The 20,173-nt window shown below is 35.4% G+C and overlaps 2 protein-coding genes and 1 non-coding gene across 3 annotated transcripts; 1 reads left to right on the top strand and 2 right to left on the bottom strand.

Annotated features, from left to right (window-relative positions):
* Window positions 1-5,163: 5,163 nt before the first annotated feature.
* LOC121223945 (U5 spliceosomal RNA) lies at window positions 5,164-5,278 on the bottom strand. Its single transcript, XR_005921412.1, has one exon. It is a non-coding gene; the product is annotated as a U5 spliceosomal RNA (small nuclear RNA).
* Window positions 5,279-6,262: 984 nt separating this feature from the next.
* LOC107911138 (uncharacterized) lies at window positions 6,263-8,140 on the top strand. Its single transcript, XM_016839022.1, has 7 exons — window positions 6,263-6,303; window positions 6,556-6,623; window positions 6,729-6,869; window positions 7,104-7,145; window positions 7,277-7,413; window positions 7,533-7,634; window positions 7,722-8,140. Exons 1-7 carry the CDS (start codon window positions 6,263-6,265, stop codon window positions 7,848-7,850), a joined length of 660 nt encoding a protein of 219 aa, XP_016694511.1. The 3' UTR covers window positions 7,851-8,140.
* Window positions 8,141-8,154: 14 nt separating this feature from the next.
* LOC107913389 (O-fucosyltransferase 39) lies at window positions 8,155-12,426 on the bottom strand. Its single transcript, XM_041104041.1, has 10 exons — window positions 11,718-12,426; window positions 11,120-11,182; window positions 10,946-11,027; window positions 10,776-10,846; window positions 10,558-10,646; window positions 10,238-10,441; window positions 9,738-10,008; window positions 9,148-9,375; window positions 8,864-9,061; window positions 8,155-8,734 (listed from the first exon to the last, which is right to left on the bottom strand). The coding sequence occupies exons 1-10, from the start codon at window positions 11,856-11,858 to the stop codon at window positions 8,525-8,527; spliced, it is 1,557 nt and encodes a 518-aa protein (XP_040959975.1). The 5' UTR covers window positions 11,859-12,426; the 3' UTR covers window positions 8,155-8,524.
* Window positions 12,427-20,173: the final 7,747 nt, after the last annotated feature.

The following is a 20,173-nucleotide window of genomic DNA, read 5'->3' on the forward strand; positions in this document are numbered from 1 at the left end:
GATGTCTAAAGGTGATAATAATGATGCACTTATGAAAGTCCAACAACAGTTAGATGGACATACTGCTGCAATCACACAAATAAATGCTACACTTCAAGCATTGAATACTACTTTGAATGAGGTACGAGTGAATCAAAAACATCAATATCGAGATCCAATTAAGGAAGATAGGGATAACCAACCCCAAAGGCGCGGCCCTCGACGTGTCACTAGAATGGATGATGATTTTCATGATCGTGGACAATCATCTTTGGCAAAACCAAGGAGCGAGCAGCAACGAGAACATCTCTTTCATACTCGCTGCCATGTACAAGGTAAGCTTTGTAGAGTTATTATTGATGGTGAAAGTTGCTCGAACATAGCCAGCACGACGATGGTGGAAAAGCTTTGCTTAACCACTACCAAGCATCCACAACCTTATCAACTACAAGGGCTTAGCAACGAAGGCCAATTTAGGGTCACTCAACAAGTGCGCATTGCCTTTTCTATCGGTAAGTATCAAGACGAAGTTGTGTGCGACGTAATGCCTATTCAAGCCTGCCATTTGTTGCTAGGAGAACCATGGCAACTGGATCGAAAAGTCACTCACGATGGTCGTACCAATAGGTATTCTTTCAAGCATCAAGGAAAGAAACTTACCTTAGTGCCGCTCACTCCGGAACAAGTCCATGAGGACCAAATCAAACTGAGAAATTCTGTTAAAACAAGTGAGGAAAAAGAAAAAGAGAATGAAAAAGAGCAAAAAGAGATTGAGAGTGAAAAGGAATGTGAAACAGAAAAGAAAATTGAAAAAGAAGTTGAAGAAAGAAGAGAAAATGAGTTAGAAAAAGAAACAAAAGAAAAAGACGAGGAAAGGCTAGTGAGGAATGTTTCCACTAACCAAGATATGAATTTTTCTTGTGTTGCTACTTTTCAGGTTCCCGAAAGATCGAAAGATAACTTTCAACTTCAATACCTCTCAAATGAAAGACGCTTTCATACGATCAACTTAAGCAAAGATGAAATCACACTACATGATCCCGAAGGTAAGCGAGGTAAGGAAATTTTAGAAACCGAGTCCAGTGCAGATTTGAAAATTATTGATAAAACTTTTGGTGACTTAGTTCTTAAAAGATCCCATCATTTTGATCCGATTAATTGTTACTCTTCGATTGTGGTTGATAAAGTCATTACGAAAAGAAGCGTGATTTGTTATTCTCTTGATTTACCTTGTGTAAAATCCTTGAATTTGTCCAAATCTGTTTTGGAGAATAAGGTAACGAAATTTGCCAAATTTGTTTTCAATTTATATTCTTGCCTTAAACAGTTTATGTGGTTGTACATGAAGTTTGAGTTTCATTTGACAAAGGTTAACTCAACAACGGAGATTCGACTACACTATGCCCCCGATGAACGAAGGTTTGTTTTAAATGAAAAAGGTAAAATCGACCCTTATTCTTTTGCTTATCGAGGTAAGATGCTTGAAACCTTTGAAACACTTTTGTACTCCTCGGATAGTGATAAAGATCGTGTTGATGAACACTTAGATCGAAACGTGCTTGACTGTCCTATTTTATTTATTGATGATCTATCTGTTTTGATGGTTGATAAAAAGATTCTTGTTTTTGATAATGCATGTGTGAGTGAATCTATAGACCGTCGATTAATGCATGGTATGATTATGCAACTCTGTAAACCATGTAAATCTTTTCAAATACCTACTTGTGACGATTATGTTTACCATTTGATTTATTACTCGCAATTTATTCATGGTTTGTGGGAACAATGTGAGACGACTGAATGCCTTAAAACATGTCCATCTTTGTTTCAAATATTTGACGAGGCAGTGGTGAGTAAATTAGATTGTTTGCATGGTAATCTGAATCTGTCCATTCACTTGCGTTATACCTGTTCTATTATGCTTATAATTGGACTACAAGCTTGTTTGTGTTGCTATTTACTATTTCATGGCTATTCTTTTCAGTGGACTCAATTGCCATTACTCCCGTTCGATAGAGGAAAGTCGAGTTCATTTGATTTTTCAGATTCGAGGACGAATCTTTTTGAGGAAGGGGGGAATGATACGAGTCACAAAAGCCCAAATTCTTGAAGGCGAGGCCCAATAAGAAGATTTCAAGCCCAATCAAGAAATCCACCCATACTTAGTTGAAAATCAGGCCAAATTGTCAAAGTGGCCCAAGTTGTAAAGTTTTATTTTTATTTATTTATTTTACTTAGTTTAAATGTTTATCCAAGAGTCCCAAATAAAAGACCCTTTGCCGAATTTCCATATTAAAATAATTAGGAGTTTTTTTTTTTTTTTAGTTGTAGTTTTAGTGTTCTAATTAAATTAGGAAAACATTTGAAAGGCCTATTTATATGGCTTGGCCAGCCACCCTACAACATTACAATTACATTGAAAATTTCAGATTTGATTTGAGTGAAAATTCTCTTTGAGTTCTTCAAGGATTTTCTCTTGAGTTTTCTTTAGAAGTTGTTTTAACAATCTTTTTGATTGTGGGAGCCATCTTCAACCTTCTTCTTGCCATTGATATTCTTTGGAGGGGAGATTAGAGCCGTTTGAAGGGAGTTGTGAGATCTTTCGAGATTTCAAGGCTTCTTAGGACTTATCTTTTAATTTCTTACTGTCAATTCTTTCTTTATTTCTACTTGTGCTGAATCATTATCTAATCTATTTTCTGTTCTTATTGTGTTTTCAGCCTTTTTCTATCTTAAGGAATCAGCCCAAAAATCCCCAATTTCTAGGGTTTTTCCATACTCTTTTTGGGTGAAATTAGATTGTCGAAATTTGGGGAAAACTATCTTGGTGTTCAATTGGGCAGAATCACAATCTCCTTGAGGGTTTCAAGAACCCTAACACTTATTTCTATTCTCAATTTGATTCTTTGCTGATTTGGGGATTTTATTTCAGATCTGAAAATTCAAAAATCTAATCTTTTAATTTTCTGTTTCGTTTCAGATCTAATTGTTTAGGGTTTTCGTAGGAGTTTCTCGTGACTTGGCAACTCGATCTTGGTCCGCGCGCAACCCCGTATCACAATGGTTCACTGTAATTAAGCTACTGCTAGAGTATAGGAATCTTACTCCCGACTCTTTAGGTACCCAAGAAAAAAATTAACAAACATGATTTAAATACATCCACATTCGACATTCACTCTCAAGTTAAATGGAACATATTTAACATGATTTCATGAGACCTAAATTTTTAGGTCACAAACATCCAGCCAGCAAGGAAACCAAAATGATTTTGCATTTAAACAGAGTGTAAATGAGATTTCATGAGCACAAATCCTCTCGTTTCTAGCTAATTCAGGCCTAAATTTCTTCTTATTATCGTTTCAATAGTATAATCAATTACGCAAGTAAAGCTATTACTTCCCAAAAGTTCTAATGGAAGTATAACATTGAGGTATAAAATCCAAAGAAGGATGTGTGAATTGCAATTAAAGCCAGAAACATGAACTGATTATGGTTCATTTCGCTAAAATTATTTAAGCATCTAAATGCTTTGAGCATTATTTTGTCACCCAATTCAATAAAAAAAAAGGATAATATTTGAAATAGCATTGCTTTTTCTTTTTCCTACTAAAACCCATCTGCTTTTTTGAAGGCCAAATACATTCATCTGGTAGAAGTGAAAAAGTACAGGAGTGTTATTTGCTATGAAGGCAATGTATAAGTCAGTAATGTCAAATGGTAACAAGGTCTACTAATTGCTTAAATTGTTTTAATCAAAATTCAAATGGCATAAAAAAGATGAAGGCAGGCTTTAACCAAGACACAATCAATCATTTAAAGAAAATACAAAACTTGAAATAAACCGAATCCAAAAACCCAGAAATTATAGATATAACAGACATCTCAAAAAGAAACAAATAAAATAATCCAAATTGAAATGGGTATTTAGATTAGAAGAGCTCACAGGGAAATTGAGAGGATAATGAAGAGAAGAAGGCACCGAGATTGTACCAAAATCGAGATATCTCAACGCGTTTTGATTTGTTTAATGTCGTCGATGAGAGAAGGGATGATGGTGCCATCGTAGCTGGTGAAAGAAAGGGAGAAAAGCAAGATGATTCTGTGAAAAGAACATGAAACAAACGGACGCTTCTTGAATTCAACCTTTGCTCGGACTTGGGTGTGTGTCTGTGGTTCAACAGGTATATTTCACTTTTTTTTTTTTTAAGTTTTTCCATGTATTTGGATGTCTGCAGCTATGAACTCGGTTACTTCAAAATGCGAGTAGTCAGAGTAGTATTCATGTTAATATTGTTGTACTTATTGTTAACTCACTGGATCCATTCTTCCAACAGAAACTAACCAAGCTATTAAGCAGCAGCTTTTAAATTTTGTAAGATCTTTGGGTATTGCGTGTCGATTTAAGCATAGCTACTGGCTCAAATATCATTTGATATAGGAGACTAGCACTGCTTTGTTTCTGGCAAGCTCATCAGCAAAACTGAAGTCTGGTTCCAATCTGTTCTCTTCAAATGGGGTCTCTCTCTCATAATTCGATCTTCCACAACTACCACACTTCTGGGGCACGCTTAGATGACGAATTCGTTAGCTGGTTGATTTGTATTATATTTAGGAATCTTATTCTACTGAAACTGGTTTCTTGTAATGCTTCATGGTAACTGTTTTCCTGACCATTGCTGTGACATAAATCAATTGATATTGACTACTATGTTCATGTTACCGGTATGGTTTTATAATAAATATAAAAGAACAGAAGTGCTGTTGCTGTCCTGTCTGGAGTAGTACTTTTGTGTCAAGGTAAGAGGACCTTATTGTAAACTGTAAACTTCCAATGATGATGTTGATTTCAGGGTGATCAATCTCTAAAAGATGGTTTGGTATATATGCGAGATTCATGGCTCATCACATCTTTTTCCCTCCAATAAAGGGTTACCGTACGTAGTGACATATCCACATTAACCCATAATTCATCCACCTATGCCTCACAAACAGAAGAGAGCCTACGGCTTCAACTCAATTTGAGCGGAGTGAAATTCCTGACACTCATTTACGTACCAGCACTCACACAGCTCGAAGGATGCAGAGAAAGTGAGCATACCTATCAAATCGCTACGGCTTCCTCCAGTTACAAGACAGAAGCTACTAAAAATCCCAACCTTTCTGAAACTAAAATTGGAATGGGGGCAGTCAACAAGGAATGCCCTTCCAAAAATTGGCGTATGCCGCTTAAAGTGACGAGCACACGGTATTCTTTAGTAAAAGGCGAAAGAATAGTTCGCTCTGTGCTCATCACACGGCTCCGTAATTTTAAACCCCTTCTACGCTTTGCTTTATAAAGATGAGGAGAAGCTGCTACTTGCTTTCTCCACGCGATGTGGGATTTAGTTTATGGTCTTTTACTTTTTGTCCACTTGTACGGTGAGCAGAAGTCACTGGGACTTGAGATAAAATTCAGTCAAATTGAGCAACGCTGTAAAAGATAATCATAACTGAAACAACAGTAACTAAAACCCTAAAACAAAATACATAAAGCCTATTTGCCGGTGCCGATTTGACCTCCCTCACTCAGCCCGACAGCCCGTCTCAGTCCCGGCCTCCCTTGCTTGCTTCGCCTTCGGCCACTAGCACTCCTCCCTTAGTCCCTTGGCTTGCTTGCTCTACCCACAGCTGAGCCTCTTGTATTCACTGAATCGCTGTAAGTTCTTTTGCAATTAAGTTCTTGTATTCACTGAATCAAGCTTTGCTGATTTTTTTAGGGAAATTTTCTTGATGAAGTATTGGTTTAAGAGATAGGCTTTGGGGGAAAAGTTAAAATTCACATGAGCATTGAAATGCTGGTTTGTGTGTCTGTGCAGTGGGATTAGCAGAATTTTTTAGATATTTCGTTTCTTTTCTTTCTTTTTTGAGTTATTTTTCAATCAATTGCAACAAATTGTTTATGAGACTATGAGTGTTCTTGTTCCGGCAAAGTGTTGGCTTTGTTTATGGGAATCAACGTTGGCTTTATTCGACTCAGTTTTTTAGACTATTAAGCTTTGTGAAACAGAGATTTCCCATACTGCCATATGGAAGCATTATAGATTTTTAGGGAATTTTGCGGATTCAGAGTCAGATAAGGTATACTTTATCTTCATCTTTTCTCAAAGTTCAGAATTTCCTTTACACAATTAAGTTAGCCTTTTCATTGCTTTTCTCTGCTAAAAATGGTGCTTTGTACCTCTTTTTTGGTTACATTCTATATGACTACTTTCTGAAGCTCCTTTTTTTTTTCTTTTTTGCAGGAATGGAAGGTGAAGAAGAGAAGAAATTAAAAGAAGAAACGAAGTATAAGATTTTCCAAATTTATAAAGATTTTTGACAGGGTAATCAATACATAAAACTTTGTTCACAGTTATTAAACGTACTCCAATGCTTCTATACATTGGATTTTGCTGTGTTCATTCGTTAGTTGCTTTAGAAATTGTATATCGACACCTTAGTATGGAGGGTTTTTTCTTTTCTTTTTTTTATAGAAATAAAAATTATGAAGTGTTGGGTTTTCGCTGAATTCTGAACTGGTGCTTTGGGGCATTGCAGGGTGGCAAAGCTTGATGAATTGGTGCCTGTTGGAGGCAGACTACTTACGGGCTTTCAGCAAGGACTAGGTCAGTGCTTTCTGAACCAGCATTATGTTTTTTATCCATTGCAATTGTTGGGGAGGTGTCCTTGCCATTTCCCTTAGTGATAGTATTTTCTCAATTATCTTTCAGAGTTTCTTCTACGCCCTCCAATAAAGAAGACATCCAAGTTGATTGAGAACATTCTTAAAGCCAATGAAACCAAGAGGTTAAAGTCGTACCTTGAAGCTGGTTGTATTAACAGTCATGACCGTGTAGAAAATACGAGCAAGTGTAAGTACTTTAGTTTTTCATAGATAAAGCATTCTTTGGTTGATACCTAGAAACAGTGAGTACTTATGACTGTAAGCTAAGTGATTTAAGGGTTTCATCTATGGGATAAACGCTAGATTATGTATTACATGCTTCGTTCTAGTGAATCAGCAGTAGTAATTCACCTTGTATGCGAACTATCCTGCTTATTCTGTATGACTTATATTCTTACGTAATGATCTTTCATATCAGAAGTGCAGACATGCCTACATGGACTACATGATCATTTGATTAAAGGTAACATTTTGCAATCTTATTGTTCATGTATGTACTTTTATACAGTAAATGTCTTTTTAAGGGTGAACAAGTGTTTACAGTTTTTTACTATTGAAATTGATATGTTTCAAGTAACAACTTATGGTGTGCAGTGAAAAGCATACTGAATGAACTCGAATGCCTCTTGGGAGTTGCCACAGCTGCACTACAAATGGCAAATGAACATTTATCTCCATTGATGGACATGGAATCTGTCGTCGGACTAGACCCACAAGAAAGTAGTGGAGAAGTAGGTTTTATGTTTCAACTCTCTTCGTTGTAAAAGATGGTTTGTTGTTTCTTTCTGCCTGTTGGAATTCCCTACTGAAAGTTGAATATCTAGCTGAAAGATCCTTTTTCCTCCTTTAGGATGAGATGACTTCATCTCGTGTTCGAGAACCTGAAGTGACGGATTATGCTGCCATCATGGGGATAATTTATAGTATGGTGAAGCAAGATTATACAATGCAGGTACTGCTTGAAATGCGCTATTTTTGTTTCTGTTTTCTCTTTTGTTCTTCTCTTGAACAGTGACCCAACATCACCCTTCTATTGCAGAATAAGATTGTTACTTCTTTAAACCTCAAGTCATCATCAGAAGAGCTAGAGAGCTATTCATTGATGTGGTCATTGCGACCTTACGTCAATGATCAAACTATGAAGCTAGCTTGGAAACTTGTTCCTTGAAACATATGTGTGTTTTGTAAAGAACCCGAAAATGGAATTTATGTTGAACCAAGCCCTGCATTGCTATACGAGCAAATCAACCATGGCATCTCCATAGCATGAGACCAGGACATGGGACACAAGTTTCTGGCACCAAACAAGAGGTTGTTCGGTAAAACCTACGATGGAGCTGTATTTGATCGAATTGTCAGGTACGTTTATATATTCTTCTGATCGTCTTACAATGTATCATTTGTTTATCTCGGAAGCATTGACGATATATTAATCAAAACCTTTTTTACTGTTCAAAAGAACTCAAAGTCTATTGGCAGAATGCAAAGATGTTTGATATAATATTTGACACAATAAAGGTAAAGTGTTACAAAAATGACAACTTCACTGGCATGCCTACAACCAAAATTGAAATCTGCCGATGAATTGCATAAACATCCACATGTTCAACTCCACAGCTCTCTATATAAAATACCACCATCAATACAGTACACAATGCACACTACGAACGGTAGATGTAAAAATACTTCTATCCAAAGGGGAGAAGAGAAATGGGATTGCTGCTTATTAACATTATGGTTACAAATGAAACTACAGCTTGGAACTATAGAAAGGGGTTCTCTTTGTTGCTTATTTACGATATCAATGGTAAAGGCATTTTGGCTTCCTTGGGTAAATACGGCTTAAGCATGGCACATGCAATCAGGAGCAGGATATGTATATATGGACTGTTTTGGTTTCCGTAACCTGAGTTGCCCTTGTCTGTTTTGATGCCCTTCCACCACTGCCTGACGGAACTGCGACCAACTGATGTTTTTGTTAAGGAATAGTTGTCCCAACAATACCATATTTGGCCTTATGGTCTTCATGTTCTCAAAAGTTCGATGCCCCACCTGTTTGCATCATTGTAACTGTCATCTATTAGCGGCTTCATATGTATACAATTTACCCAGCACAAGGCAGGAAAATTCATTGCATTCACCAATTCATGGTGCATTATTCTATGAGCCAGAAGTACTCACCAAAGCATTGTGCATATTCCCAGGAGAAGCTGAGACAAAGATGTCACTATGCATCCCGACATGGTAATCAACAGCAGCCAACAAAGAAGCTTTTCCTTTTATATGGACCCTTTCCGCCGAAGAGGCTAGGCTCTTTTTGTCTTCCATCAAGGGGAAGAGGTTTCGTAGTGTGGAAATCCTAGCTTCCCCTCCATATACCTGGAATACAATGAATTCGAAGTTGTGAGGGAAAGTGTAGGGAAGAGAAGTAACGCTGCAAAACCAAAGTTTGTAAGACAATGGACCTTGTGGGAGGCAAGATAAAGACGGGTATTATTGTCGAAACCCAAAGCTGCCAGCAGCAATCCGATTTCTTCAGGAGTCAACGGGCAACGCCCCTGACTTCTCAACTCTTTGTCTGTAAACTGTGAATTGAGAACTCTTCCTTGCCAAATTGTTTGCCGGTACTTGGCCAGAGCCAATTTTTCAGCCTTACCCCCACCGAAATCACAGGCCGAATGGGCAGCCATATCCTGCACGTATCAAAGGTTAGTGAGAAAACCAGTGACTGGCCATAAAATAGAAAGTCATTGGAGAAAACACTAAAATCAAATAGGTCAATCATCTTCCATCCTTAAAGCTTGTTAACTGAACTAATGTATAAAGAGTGTTAAACTGTGTATGTAACCATGTAACTTTGACAACAGATGACCATCTCACATTTTCTACGGATACCGCATGTATAAGTTTTGCAGGCAGATAGTGTACATGGTCGAAATGATCAAACAGATATCTTAACAACAGAGCTCAAGCATATAGAGAAGTAAATGTTTACAGTTCTTATCTTTTAATATGCTCAATGAGGAACTCAATCTACAGTATAAGCTGGTTATACCTTATCAAATCGAAGGTGTAACACAACAAATTTTTGCGGATTTTGTTTGCCATTTTGATCGGTGGTCTCCCTGAGATAGTCAGTGCTACTTGCTTGACTTTGACCTGGAGGATACGTTAGGCGATGGACAAGGGCATCTCCCAGTGCTCTAATGTGCGGAACAAAAACAAGCGCTTTAAAATTGACTTTACATCGTAGTTGCTGGATCTCACTCGGCAGGTTGTCAAAAGACAAACGGTGAGAGAATGGAGAAATTGCAGCAATCCCATTACTGTACCAAAACAGGACATGCTTTTAGATCACACAAATTGGCAAGTGAAAGAAACGGGGATAAAATCACAAAACTGGGCAAACAGGTTAGCTCACATTTCCTAAACTAAAACCATGGCAGGAACTGACATGTTCGAGTGCATGACAGGGTACAAAAACGTCCTTAAGCCCAAAACTTCTAAAATCTACTAAACCGTGTACTAAAACAAAATGTTCATGCTGCTACCAACCTCTGCAGTACGGGAAAGACGTTTTCAAGATACCAGTTTGCAGATGCATGAACAGGTGCTCTTTTTATTCTAGTGCCTCGAATAGCAGTGGCATAATACTCCCTTGTGCTCCACGAGAATTCATCAGGAAGCGCTTTGATGATCGGGATGTCATCCTTCAACACATTCATAAAGTGATCCACATCAAATATATCCATGAATGAGCTGCAGGGAAAGTAATTGCTTCAGAAAAAACGCTTCCTTAGAACCGACACAAAAAACCAGACATTTCCCATTGGAATAAGCAACGGAAAAGGAAAAATTCCTTCCCCATAAAGTACCTTGAATCTTGCCAGACAGGATTTACTTCAAGATGCGGGATCACAAGCGTTGCGTTCAGTATTTTAGCAACTGCAACAGCATCACATATCTACAAAAACAGTAAATGTAACACCTTACCATCTAATTCCTTTCCCAAAACAAACATTTGACTGAAAATATCGGAATGGTTCGCAATTCTCGACTCCTCTAAGCATGTAAAATAGATACGAAAACCTACCCCCATTCTTTGCTGGTTGAGTCCCCCATCAAGAAATACCTGTAGATATCCTTCTGATTTCTGTGGCAATGCTGCCCACCGCAAACTCCAGTTTCAGTGTCTCATAACTCAGCAAATATTAACAATCATGAAGAAACCAAAACTAGAAAATCTCATGGCTAATAACTCACAAGGGGCATTTACAGATCCAAGATATGGTCTCCACCCTTGGTCAGCCAGAGGAGCCCAGAGATCAGATTGCTCCCCAGTAAGCTGAATAGGAACATAGAAATAAATCAGACAAAAAAATTACAAGTCCAGGCACACACAGGGGCAGATGCCGCTTAAGAAACATATCTACTCACACGTTCGCGCTGTAAGGCACTCCTGAGTAAACGTAAATGCCTAGGTTTAGGGACATTCCACTCCTGCAACAAAGGTTAAGTTATGAGCATTTCATTTGTCGTGTTATTCGAATATATGTTCAGTACGGGTATATTTAATTTTACAAGGCCTTTAGAGGATCGCGTCTCATGTTCAAATATATATGGGACACAAGTGCCACCATGTCCGACAGGATATTCCAGGAAAGATAAAAGAGTGAGTTTGAGCAACATACCCTATTAACAATTATTGGTTATAAATTTCGACTTTCCAGTTGAAGTGAATTAACTATATATATTACCACCAAAGAGAATAATGCCATATTTGGCATAATTTTTAATAAAGCAATCGGATTATCAGACACATAGCTACATAAGCTTGCAGTTAGCCACAAACTTCAGTCGGCAAATTAAACTCCAAACCATCCGTACTTTCCATTTTTAGTAAATTGCAAAAAATTTCTCTCAAACAACTCCAAACTTCCCGTTTATCTTTCCATGAAATTTACAGGAACCCAGAACTCATATTTTTTTTCCCTAGAAAATTAAGCAAAGAAAAAATTTTGATATAGAAACATACCGAGAACGTAGAAGGAGAAGCATGGGTGAATGGAGTAAATAAACAAGGAAAAATAAGTGGGAAAATCAACACAAATAACCCACACATTGCTTTTCTTCTAAGAAGCTGATAACAATGCCTCTGGTAATTTAATCTCATCATCACTCTTCCCTTAAAGCTGAGAAACCCAGATCTCCAAATGACCACTTTCCTCAGTTTTTTTTTTCTTTGTTGGCTTTGGTAGGCCTTGATAGCGAAAAGCACTCAAACAAGCAAAGCTTAAAACAAAAATTTAATCAATATAGCCGAAAAGAAGAAACATAGAAGAAGGAAGAAGCAGACTCAAGCACCCAGCCAACACCGCATGCATCACCTTCTCTTCGTTTCTCACATTATGGCCTTACTTAAGGCGCCTGACATAGACACCTGTAAAGCTTTGATTATGAGAAACGGTGTCCTTTATTTCTTAAGGGGGGACCCATAAGGAACATATATACCCCATGGATAAAGTTGGAAACTTGGTGGTCGTGCACGGAAAATCACAGTAAAATATGAATCAGTGGGTAAAAGTTATTTCTTTATTTTTCACAAGTGTTTCGTTAGAGACAAAAATAAGACCGTTGGGTGCGGTGGGGGGATTTGTGAAACTTTTGATTAAAGTAACCACCTTTAAGGGAGAATAGTGATGAGAATGTGATTAGATGAGAGCACCGACGCAGACGCAGACGCTACGCTACCTTCGAAACTATTCAAGTCTTTTTAGGTACTACATTCATGCATATAGAAAATATGGTAGTCATGATCACATTTTTCTGGGGGCCCCATGTTTTTGGATGAATGTGAAAGATTCAACAATAGTATTTTTGTTAATCTAATATGATTTATCGATTTAAATAAAAGAATTTTAAAAATATATAAATTAATAAAAAAATTATATATTTTGACATTTCATTAATTTTTAAATAGTAGTATAAGTTTTTTTTTGGACGGGTCAAGTTTGAACTTGAAATTTTTTTAAAAATCAAACTTTAACTTGATCTAATCTAATCTACAAGTATTTCTATCGTACAAAGACTAAATTTACCTAAAAGAACATAGTATAAGAACACTTTATAAAATTTTACCAAAATATAATCTGTGCATAACTCGTAAATTGAGAATTATTAATTGAAAATTACTGTAATTTTGACTGATACATATAGGTAAAAAAATCCATTAATTTTGTTGATTAATAATTTCATTAAAAAAATGGAAAAATCACCTTCCTTCCTTTATATCTTAGTCTTATTGTCATTCATACCTTGTCAAAATCGGCTCATATTTTCTTCTTTCCTTTTGTCATAAGGATTCGACATTAAGACCACTCATTTAGGTGATTAAAATGATTTATTATTTATTATATTATAAGCATTGATGTTTTCAGAAAAAAAATTAACTTATTTAGAAAAAAAGAAAGAAAGAAAAAGGTAATCACGTGTCAATAGTTGGAGACAAAATATCTACGTTATGTATGTTGTTTTCATATATTATTAGTACAATTTTTCCCACTTTTCGATGATGGGTTAATTTTTTAACTCTAAATTATAGAGTAAATATTTAAAGATTATAGTATTTAGTATTCCTACTTTTACTTTTAAGAAATTAGTCCCTCTATTTTATGAATTTAAAAATTTTAAATCCAATTAAATTATTTTATAAAATTTACTAGTGTAATATTTTGAAATTGAAAAAATATCCACTTACGTAATAACCATGTAACGAAAGAAAAAGCAATAGACTTGAACTTCACAAATGATTTCAAGAGTGTTTACAACTCTTAAAAGTTATATCAACATTTTAATCAATGACATTATTAAAGTTGAGACACTAAATTATATAAAAAAAAGTTGAAGTAAAAAGATTAGATCTTATATTTGGGTGTAGCACATAGACCAGGATTAAAATTTGACCATTGTTATATAATCTTAAATTTGAGGATACTATAGGGACCAAAATTGAAATTTTACCATTCTTTTAAATAATGCAAAAGGAAAAGGGGAAAGAGTTGATCCATTATATATAGGTGAGGATAACATAGGGACTTTACATTTAAAAAAGAAAAGAAGTGACACGTATCAACTAAGTTGAACCTTCTTTTTATATTTATAAATTTAAAAAACTCAACGATAATCCTAAAAATATTTTGAAACTCGGATTGTAGTTTTCCTCTTATATTATTAAAATTGATTAATTATTTAGGGGATTTATTGTGATTGGAGGAGTGGGTTCCAAGATTTTAAGTTAGCTTAAACCTAATTTGATTTAAAATGTAGATTTCAAATTTTATTTAAATTTATTATGATTAATTCAAATTCATTTTACATTTGTCCATATTATTATCTTTAATTTTATAAAAAATTTGTGATATTTTTTAAAAATAATTCGTTTGGTTTTATTAATAGGGGTCTGGGAACAAGTGTCCATTAAATACATCTTAAGCAACTAATAAAAAATGGTAATCAAAAAAGAAAATAGTTCTCAAAAGGAAAACTTTTTCCTTTAAAATATTCTTTCGAATATAAAATTTATATATGAACTTTAGTTTAACATGAACTTTGATTTGGTGTAATTATACTCTCGAAACTTGAATTGTGGTTCATACATATACATGAAATTTTTATTTTAATTTTGATTCGATTGTATATATTTAAAGAAATAAACGAATACATTTATTTTCTTATTGAGTTAATATAATTATTTGTGTATACAATATATCAAGGTAAAATGATACTAATTTAATAATGTTGTTAATGATTTGTGACAACTTAATCAAATCAAAATTTTATATATAAAATTGTACAAAATGAAAGTTTATGTATGACATTGCATATTGGATCAAAGTTTATATATAGTTTAGATATTTGTCATTATTCTAAACACATTCTTTTTTTTTGTTTAAACCTATTTTTTCAAGCGCAATATCTTAATTTAAATCCTTCTAAATTTAATTTGCAAAAAAGAAAAGAATGTATTGATATAGCATTAGATACCCTCCTCCTCCAGCTAGACAAAGTTCCTTTCCATGATTAAAATGCAACGATTCTTGACTACTTGCTTAAAGAAACAAAGACCAAACAGCTTCTATTCACAAGAAAGTAAAGCATCCTAGAAAAAGAAAAAGAACATGTGAAAATTTAAAGAGAGGTCACCGAAATAAGCAGTCAACTAGTTTATTTTTTGCACTAAAAAGACATGGGCCTGAGGCACTCTGAAAACAGGAAGATGTTTGAAAGCCCACCCAACCTTTGTATTGTGATAAAGAAATCCACCCACACCCATCTTATCTTGTTAACGCCAATTTTGTATAGAATCCACAGCAATCTATTTTAAATTTTAAAGCCGTCTGGGCCATTAACCCTTCTCCAATAGCGGCTGGACATGTATCACCAGTGGGAAACTGGGAATCCAGCCACAAATATATATTATATATACAAAATCTTGGTACATTAAAATTATAATTTGAAAAGCAAATAAAAGGGCATTTTATCAAAAAAAGTCCTTTTTTAAAAAAAATTATCAAAATGGGTCCATTATTTAATTATTTATTGGAATGGTCCATTTTCTAGAAAATCACGTCCACGTCAGCGCGATGTTAGGGGATATGCTAGGAAATCACAGCCATGTCAGCAAATCGTGCTGACGTGGACGCGAGTTCATGCCACATGGCGCGGTCCAGGGGACGCAATTTTTTCGTTTTTCCCACGTTATGTTTTTTCGGCTTTTAGGGCTTAGGGTTCAGGCTTTTTAGGGTTTTTAGGTCCTGGAAGAAATAATTTCGAGTTGACGTTTCTGATCAAATAGTATAAAATCGCTTCTAGCAGGATGCTATTTGAGAAGAATTTGTGAAAATCGCGCCCTCGTGGACGCGCTTTTGCTATAGTAGGTCATGGAAGAAATAATTTTTTTTGACGTTTCTGAGCAAATAGTATAAAATCGCTTCTAGCAGGATGCTATTTGAGAAGAATTTGTGAAAATCGCGCCTTCATGGACGCGCTTTTGCTACAATAGCATGTTTGGGCTGAGGCTATAAATTAGGCAAAAAATGTTCTCAGAATGCATAAGTCACAGTAGAAACAATTTAGAGATGCTAAGAAGGTTAGAGTTTCAAATATGAGTGAACGTATTAGTGCTGTTATTTACTACGATTGTGAGGTTTGCCACACTGAGAATGGCGCTGTTTTTTTGTCGGAGAATACGGTGCAACTGATTTTTAACCAGAACATAGATTTGATAGAACTTCGTATAAGAATTAGGCATAAAATTTTCAGAACGACGCCAATGAAAGTTCTGTCTATCACGTATCGATTTTGTTCTTCTGTTGATCCGGTGACATATGACTCGTTCGACATAAAAGGTGCTCGTAGCTTAGAGGCAATGGTGCAAACTCATCTTGCTAGTGGAGCACCTTATATTGAGTTATATGTACAATTTACATCGCCAACTGATGTACTTGCGACCGGTGTTCGAGATGTATACACGACCCCTGGCCGATACTCGGTTAACGGGTTACAAAATAAGGAACAGCCCATGTTCGGTAGCGGTGTCGAATGCACATCCCTACAAGACACTCTGTTGGTGGATGGGACATGTACGTCGGTGGCTCGACATTTGATGCTGGAAATACGTACTGGGGAACAGCATCAAGTTCTAGTGGGTGGCAATCTACATCCAATTAGGGACGTTATCAAATGTCTAGAAGAAGGGATGACGTACTCCCTATGACGTCAACTGGTGAGGGGACCTCATACACTACAGATGATTGTGGGTTAGAAAATAACTCCGATGTGGATCCACCCCGAGAGCCCGGGCCGGATGGTGCAAAAGTTGGCTTATTTTCTGAACCGGAGCATATTCCAACAGAACCTGAAGATGCTGAAAGGAGTTCAAATGAAGAAGAAAATCCACGATTCAGAGCATACTCACCTCTAGCCCACATGTATAATGTCGATCTGTCTGCAGATGATGCGTTAGAGTTTCCAGATCTACCACACCGGTTGCGTGATCGTACAAGTTCAGGGGTAGATTCCGATGAATTTGAAGTTGGTAATCAGTTTACCAACAAGGATAGTTTTATTGGTGCTTTGAAAACAACATAGCATCAAAAACGGCGTTAACTACCACGTCGTTAAATCCAAATCTGATAAGTTTGAGGAGAAGTGTGCGGTCCAAGACGGCACATGTTTATGGAAAATCTACGCCTCGTTAAGGAAAATGACAAGGTTGTGGGAGATTAAAAAGTACAAAGGTCCGCATACATGTGCTGCAGGTATAGTATTAACGGTTTCTGAATAATACTTTTATTATGCAATGTTGCATTATTTAATATACTCGGTTTATAGGTGTTTCACAAGATCATCCCAATATGGATTCAGCTATGTTAGCTAGCTTGATACTGCCCACAGTAAAAGCAGATCCTAAGACTTCAGTGCCAGTGTTAATTGCCAATATCCGTAGCTAAATGGGGTACACGCCCTCTTACCGCAAGGCTTGGATAGCTAAGCAAAAGGCGTTGGAGAATATGCATAGTGGGTGGTGGGACGCCTCATATAATGAAATATGGCAGTGGTGTCATGTAACACCCCTTACCCAATACCGTTGCCGGAGTCGAGCATGAGGCGTTACTTGACTTAACTTAAAAGTTCGGGGCATAAAAATTTACTTTCAAATTTAATTTCATCATTCATAATAAAGCTGTCCACCTGTACAGTAGTCACTAAAATAATTATAATTAAAGCTACGAAACTCGAAATTTATATCCGTAAATTTTCCCTGAAACTAGACTCATATATCTATTCACCATAAATTTTTCAGAATTTTTGCTTTAGCCAATTAGTACAGTTTATTAGTTGAAGTCTCCCCTGTTTCACTAATCGACTATCCTGACCACTCATCACTAAAATTTAATTATATCTTATTAAAGGCTTCATATGGTGATTAAACTTATAATTCCTTCTGTACAATTTTTAATGAATTTCTAAAGTCAGAACAGGGGACTTCAAAAACATTCTTGCCCTGTTTCACTAAAATTCAAATATCTAAAAGTATATAATTCTTTTGCTTACTCAACTTCTTTTATATGAAAGTAGACTCTTTCAGCTTTAATTTCATATCTCACTCAACTTCTAATTCTATTTCCACTATTTTTGGTGATTTTTAAAAGTTACATCAATGCTGCTGTCCAAGAACTGCTCCATTGCAATTTTTTTAAAAAAAATTCAATATAACCCCTTTATAATTGTCTAACCTTCCCTGCAAATTTCAAATCACAACCAATTCCAGTATTTCATCTACTTCATTTAAATACTAATTAAGTTCAACCAATCAACCATTTCAAACTAAAACATGTATATATTTCGATATCTAACGCAACCATAACATTCAAATTTACTTTTACTTCAATTCCCTATACATGCCATATAAATCCAAAAAGTTGCTTAACATAAACTACCGGAGTATATCTGGATAGTGTGATTCTTGATGTAGATCCGATCCTCCGAATGTATAAATACGCTAATCTACAAAAACAATAAACACACACATGTAAGCTTATAGAAAAGCTTAGTAAGTTCATAGGCATAAAACATAAATCTTACCAAACACTTGTACACTTATACAATATACACCATTACTAAATTTACCTGTCAACCACAATCTTTGGTGAGTTCCTTGGTATAAACTTACTACTACTTATTCTTTTACCATAATTCCTTTGGGCCCATTTGTCACTTACCATCCTTGATCAAAATTAAGGAACGGTTACGGAAAATTGAGTACTTCACTTTCACTTTGACATATGACCTCTTATCACTTGTCCTTGATCAGATAAGTGTAGCTAGGCTACCACTTATCACTTTGCCACTTGATCAGATAAGTGTAGCTGAAGCTACCACTTATCACTTTATCACTTGATCAGATAAGTGTAGCCACTTATCACTTTGTCTCTTGATCAGATAAGTGTAACCACTTATCACTTTGTTTCTTGATCAGATAAGTGTAACCACTTATCACTTTGTTTCTTGATCAGATAAGTGTAGCCACTTATCACTTTGTTTCTTGATCAGAAGTACTCAAATCCGGTGTTCCACTTAATTTGATCATTTATTCGATTTTCACATTTTTATTTTATTCTCATTTCAACAATAAATACATTTCATCATACATTGTATAATTCATGAAATTAACATTTAATCATTAAATTTCAGCCATATGAACTTACCTGGATCGATTTGCAGAATTTGTAAAAGTTCAGGGACTAATCGGCTACTTTTTCTTTTCCTCGACTTGTTTCGGGTTCTCGATCTAAAATGCAAATTCATTCATTCATCAGCATTTAATTCAATTCTAATTCATTTCACAATTTATGCCCTTTAATTTTCGAAATTACACTTTTACCCCAAACTTTACAATTTTTACAATTTGATCCCTACTCAATTAACCCCTCAATTGATCTAATTTTTCTCAATTAACACCTTTCCAACTATTTTAGACTACTACATAGCCTTTCATACTCAAAACCGCAACACCAAACCTTAATTCCCAACTTTTTCACAATTAGGTCCCTAAAATCAATTTCTATCAAAATTACTTAATAAAATCATCATATAACCAAATTAAAGCTTCAATTCCATGTTTATTCATCATAAAAATCCAACACTCATCAATGGTAACTTTCAAAATCAGCCATGGAATCAAAAACTAATGAAATAATTAGTTGGACCTAATTGTAAAAGTATCAAAATCACAAAATTAGAAGAAATAATCAAGAATTAAACTTACGTGATTCAAAAATATGAAAAACCAGCTTATTCCAGACCTCCTATGGCGTTTTTGCTGATAAATTGTGAAGAGATCTCTAGATTTTTCACTTTTGTCTTTGTTTTAAATGTTTAATTTGTTAAGTTTCCAATTTTGCCCCTGTTTCTCCTTACATTCTGCTGATTTTTTTTTTACCCAACCGTCCAGCCCATATAATTTGGGCCTAATTGCCTTTTAAATCCCTCCACTTTAGTCACTTAAGCTATTTAATCACAATTTAACAAATTTTACACTATTCCCAATTTAGTCCTTTTTAGTTAATTAACTATCCAAACGTTAAAATTTTCTAACGAAACTTTAATACCAACTCAATGACACTCTATAAATATTTATAAAAATATTTATGGCTTGGTTGAAAATCTTCGAGGTCTCGATACCTCATTTTTTTATTTTAATTATTTTAATATTTATTCCTAGTACACTATTCACTATTTCAAAAATTTTCCTAACTTCACATTTAACTTATACTTACTAAATTTATAATATTTTCTACTCGTTTGTCAGATTTAGTGATCTCGAATCACCATTCCGACACCACTAAAAATTCAGGCTATTACATGTCAGGTGCTAGAGAGATACGTTCCAAGTGCCATCACAGACCTTGAAACGGAACATGCGTACTA

Source organism: Gossypium hirsutum, chromosome D11 (genome assembly GCF_007990345.1).
Source record: "Gossypium hirsutum isolate 1008001.06 chromosome D11, Gossypium_hirsutum_v2.1, whole genome shotgun sequence".
NCBI lineage: Eukaryota > Viridiplantae > Streptophyta > Magnoliopsida > Malvales > Malvaceae > Gossypium > Gossypium hirsutum.

Coding starts and splice junctions, on each gene's coding strand:
- LOC107911138 (XM_016839022.1), top strand. CDS start 6,263: ATGGAAGGTGAAGAAGAGAAGAAATTAAAAGAAGAAACGAA. Junction 6,624..6,728: donor GGGCTTTCAGCAAGGACTAG/GTCAGTGCTTTC, acceptor ATTATCTTTCAG/AGTTTCTTCTACGCCCTCCA. Junction 6,870..7,103: donor TGTAGAAAATACGAGCAAGT/GTAAGTACTTTA, acceptor TCATATCAGAAG/TGCAGACATGCCTACATGGA.
- LOC107913389 (XM_041104041.1), bottom strand. CDS start 11,858: ATGATGAGATTAAATTACCAGAGGCATTGTTATCAGCTTCTTAGAAGA. Junction 11,183..11,717: donor CTTCTCCTTCTACGTTCTCG/GTATGTTTCTAT, acceptor CCTTTGTTGCAG/GAGTGGAATGTCCCTAAACC. Junction 10,847..10,945: donor TGGATCTGTAAATGCCCCTT/GTGAGTTATTAG, acceptor TGCGGTGGGCAG/CATTGCCACAGAAATCAGAA.